At 33.6% G+C, this 4,938-nt stretch overlaps 1 protein-coding gene across 1 annotated transcript; it reads right to left on the reverse strand.

Annotated features, from left to right (window-relative positions):
- Positions 1–3,383: 3,383 nt before the first annotated feature.
- Positions 3,384–4,708, reverse strand: LOC149229020 (uncharacterized). The gene is made up of 2 exons (XM_089375774.1): positions 4,422–4,708; positions 3,384–4,297 (listed from the first exon to the last, which is right to left on the reverse strand). The coding sequence occupies exons 1-2, from the start codon at positions 4,495–4,497 to the stop codon at positions 3,567–3,569; spliced, it is 807 nt and encodes a 268-aa protein (XP_089231900.1). The 5' UTR covers positions 4,498–4,708; the 3' UTR covers positions 3,384–3,566.
- Between the last annotated feature and the right edge of the window lie 230 nt (positions 4,709–4,938).

The following is a 4,938-nucleotide window of genomic DNA, read 5'->3' on the forward strand; positions in this document are numbered from 1 at the left end:
AAGAAGTATTCCAGTAAAGCCCACAGACTGGGCAGCAAGTAATGGGTATGTAAACCCCAAACCAGTCTGCAGAAAACAGGACTGTGGAGGATACCCATACCCAACACAACAAAAACAACAAAGAAAGCAAAATAAAGCTCCTGAGGAGATAAAATGAAACAGTAAAACTCTAAATCTGGCCACCCATACAAGTAGGAGAGGCACGAAATGAGGAAAGATCAGCCAGGGTAGCCACTCCTCCCCCACCCCCTCAAACTCTCCTGAAACCGACGAAACCAGAGGTAAAAGCCAAGCTGCCCCAAGCTTCCTCAGCCGCCTGCAAAAACCCCAACAAATAAACAGCCATGATGAAGCGGCATGAAACAATGCAGAGAATAACACCTCCACACCCTTGTTCCCTCAACGCTTCAAAAAACTGCAATGGTATGCCAGCGAGTCACTAAAAAAAGCACCATCTGCCACTGTAAAGGAACCCATCCGGTCCCAACCCGAGCAGAGGCGAGTCCGGGGGCAGAGGTGGCTAGGGCAGCCACCTCGCCCCCACGAAGAGTAAATTGTAGCCCCCAAAAAAAAAAACCCTCTCCCGCTCCGCAGAGCGGCACGGTAGGGTCGAGCAGTGGGCCGCCTAAACCTTCAGGGCACAGACACTCACCGTAGCTGCTCAAACACTAAACGATGCAAGATGCCCCAGGTACTCTACCGTTCAGAGCCCAAGACGAGCGAACCTTCAATCCAGAATCACAGAGCCAAGGTCGAGGAAAGGATACAAGTCAGCAGGAATGGGGGAAGCGGGGGCCGAAGATGTGCTCCGCCTCAGGCTGCAGGAACCGGATCAAAACCCCAAGTGAAAACTTCGAAACCCGTTCAGACCTATGGCAGCTCGGCTGTGTCGATGAAGCTTCGAACAATGGCATCAAGAAAGGCCGCCAGAAACCAGGGGCGGCCCTGCCGCCTCACCCCAACGGCGACAGTAGTAGCAGAAGAGAAACCCTATCTCTGAGCACGCAGCTCCATGTTTTTAATATATATATATATATATATATATATATATATATATATATATATATATATATATAAATTAATTAATTTTTATTTTTTCACTTGTTGATCTTATTTAACTATAAATCAACCTTAATATTCTTCTTTGACCTTTAGTCAAATTATTATTTTTTCTTTAAAATTTAATAACTTATACTTCAACATTATATTACTAATTATACTAATATAACAATAAAATTATAATTTTTGATCCCTTTCTTTTCTTTAATTTAATATACAATATAATAATTTATCATTAATGCCATTTATTCTCTCCTTTCTTTCCTATAAAATTCCCCCATTTTTTTTTTTCCTATAAAATTCCTCCCATTTTTATTTTTCCTTTTAGTTATTAAATATTGAGCTAATCTCTCCTTTTAACATTCTTATATTTTTTACTTTGACTAAATTATTTTTAATATTTTACATTCAACTTCTTATCTTTTTTACTTTGACCAAATTATTTTTAATATTTTATATTCAACTAAATTCTCTCTTAACATTCTAGTTTTGGAACAATTCCCCTATTTATTCACGTTTTGGAATAGGAGGATGGTCTCTACTATGTATTCTTAATGACAAATTGATTTTTTAAGTTAGCTTTGATGATGAATCACATTAGAGGGTTCGAAGCAAATATTTATGATGTGATTAATCTGAAAGTTAATTTCAAATATTCAAAGAATTATCTAAATTGGTTTTATTATTAACTATAGTTAATTATAATTATAATTATAATTATAATCATAATTATTAATTTTATATTTTATATTTTATATTTTATTTTTATTTTTTAGTTTTATGTCATTTGAACAAGACAAAATATTTTATTGATAATTATCATTATTAATTACTTTATTGTATTTTTTTTTTCCAATTCAAAATGTTTACAACATCTCTACATACTATGATGGAGAGGTCCTCTTCATGCAATTACTTTTAATTTTTTATTATTTTTTAATTGAGCCCACATGTAAATATTTACAAATATTTACACCACTACAACATCTCTCTATACCTTTTTGCTTTTAGATTTAATTTAATAAATGTAATAAACTTGTCGACAAAAGATTGGTTATGTGATTATGCCGAAGATTATCTAACAATATGATGGATCACAGAAGTCTAAATTCCTTAAAAATGTAATAAAATTAAATGAAAATAATTTTTATAAAATCTTTTGATTTTGAAATGAGTTATGGTTTTTGGGAAAATGAGGTGAATATCCATGATTAAAAATCTTGTTATAGTGTAAGTTGATTGTAAGTATTAAGTTTTAATTTAAATTTTTTTATAAAGATAAATTAAAATAAAATATTTTGATTTTGAAATGGGTTATAGATTTTGGACATGTGATATTGATAAACCCATGGCAAGATAATAATATCCACGGTAAAATAGGATGAATATTCATGGCTAAGAATATTGTTATATTGGGAGTATTAAATGGTTACGAAATCATTATTGTAATCTATATGGTAAAATGGATCTTAATTATAACCACTCTTTATATGTTATATATTTTAATGCAATATATATATTAAGTTTTTTTCTTATCTAAAAAAATTGTTCGCAATTTTATTAACAAAAACAAAAAAGAATTTAAAAAATGTTTAATCAAACATCTACACATCTATACACATCTATCCTATATTGGGTTGTAGAGCGTTTCTAACCCAATGAAAATAACTTTATAGTAAAAAGAAAAAATATTATATTTTTATTTTGAATAGTACAAAATTAAATTAAATTGCAATGAACATAACTTTATAGTAAAAAGAAAAAATATAATATTTTTATTTTGAATAAGACAATTAAATTAAATTAAAAAATACATATTTCCTATGCAAATAAAGTTATTAAAAAAATTAAAACAATAAACTTGTTTCGAACCAATTAATATGGTTCATCTTTAAAACAAAATGAGAAATGAATATCAAATTAAATTTATTTTAAACTTAAATTATTAAACATCTAAAATAATCAGTTTACTAATATATTGTTTTAACATAAAATATTAATAAATCAAATAAAATTAAATGATTAATAAATTATACATTAAAAAAAATAGGTTATCTCTATATTCATATACTATTATTTAAAATAAATTTAAATTAATAAATATATTAAAATACTCTGCCCATTTTAAAAAATAAAATAAAATCATCAATTCTATAAAGCTTTTTGAATAACTTTAAAATTTGAAAAATAATATGTTTTAAAAAACTAAAAATCCATGTATTTGGGAAACAATTTTTTTTTTAAAAATCATTGAATACATAGTAGAGAAACTTAAGATGTTGATTAAAAAGAGAGCAAAGGACAATCATAAAACACCTTTAACCTAAAAATCAAAACTACCGGTCCCATTCCATTTCCACTTCCTTAATAAAAAGTTAAAACAGAGCTTATGACAAAACCTAAAGCAGAAATCTGAAAGCATCGGAATCCATTGCCAAGTATGTCAAAATAAGCCTACTTTATTTCAAGCAGCTTCCATTGTCCTGTACGTGTCGAATAATCACATCTCAAATACCATCCCCATCTTCATTATGCACAAGCTGATTTTTTTCTTCCGGTTTTCCGTCATCTACAGAAGACTCTAGATTATTTTCCGGTGTAGGATCTCTGCTTTCCGGCGTTTCTCCTGACGTCTGTCCTTCGTCTTCATCTTCTTTTTCTTCCTTAGATTTCGATTGGGTGGCTTCAGATTGGTGCGGAGTACCTGGCTCTGCAAATGCTGCCGAAACCAAGCCTTCCGGCAATTTTGGTTCTCTCTCTTTCAGCAATTCCGGTTCTTTCTCTTCCTGCAATTCCGTTGATTCTTGCGCAGCTGCACTGGCCTTGGCTTTATATTGATTTCGACTTACCTCTGGCTCCTGAATCGAGTCTTCTTGCTCTACGGGATTCGACCCCTCGTCATTTGACTTTACAGACTGATCGGCCACATGTGGTTCTCTACTGCCATGACCCTGGTGTGTAGATGGTGCCTGATTCTGCAGGTCGAGAATATGAACAAGAGGCAGGTAGACACGCAACGCTTCACCCTTAAACTTGGCAGTGATGCCTTCGAAATTCAAATTCTCTGCGACGTCAATAACCTTTCTGAATCTATGTCCCTGTCTGATCTGCATTTTCTGTAATCGGCCTCCCACCTTTGGTATTTCCTCGATTTCCTTCCCGCGACGTTCTCCACTCATGATGAGATTTCCCTGGCTATTAATCTGCACTCTCAGATCTTCTCTTCTGAAACCAAAACCTGCACAGCTAAATCGCGGAATAAGTATCCCTAAAAGTACCGTACAAATACAGAGGCCGCAACGCATTGCAGATTTCATAAAAGGGAAAGGAAAGGTATAACTGTTCATATTCATGGAAATCACCTTTGAGATCAACGATGACGATGCGAGCTTCAGGGGTCTCCTCCGTGCGTAGATCTGGCTCAAACTCAGAATCCATTCCGTCCCTTAATCTCCTCTCTTAACAAACTACAGAATGGATTATTAGTGTGGAAAAAATATAAATGCTGCTTCTCTACAAAACCAAACCAATTTAGCACATAGATGGCTTGCTTCGTTACTGGTCTCTTTATGTATATTTATATGCCTCTGCAGAAACCGAAGGAGCCGCCTCTTATGGATTGCGTGGGCATGGTCATGCTATTGTCGCAGACTATTCGACGGATAACGAAAGTGCGCACTGGAGAGTTAAGGAATAGAATAATGTGGCGTGAAGCATCGAAGAATGGAAAATATACCATGCTGTTGCTTGTGGTCTGAGATTTCATACAATCACCTATAAGCCCCACGTCACCATATAAAGCGAAAAGATTAATGGTTACTGTCCCTTCCTGAACATGGTATGCTCTCCTTTATTTGCCTTCCCATTTTAGAATCAGAA

This window comes from Pinus tabuliformis, chromosome J (genome assembly GCF_031772625.1).
Source record: "Pinus tabuliformis cultivar Carrire ecotype Pingquan chromosome J, CPIR1, whole genome shotgun sequence".
NCBI classification, from domain to species: Eukaryota; Viridiplantae; Streptophyta; class Pinopsida; order Pinales; family Pinaceae; genus Pinus; species Pinus tabuliformis.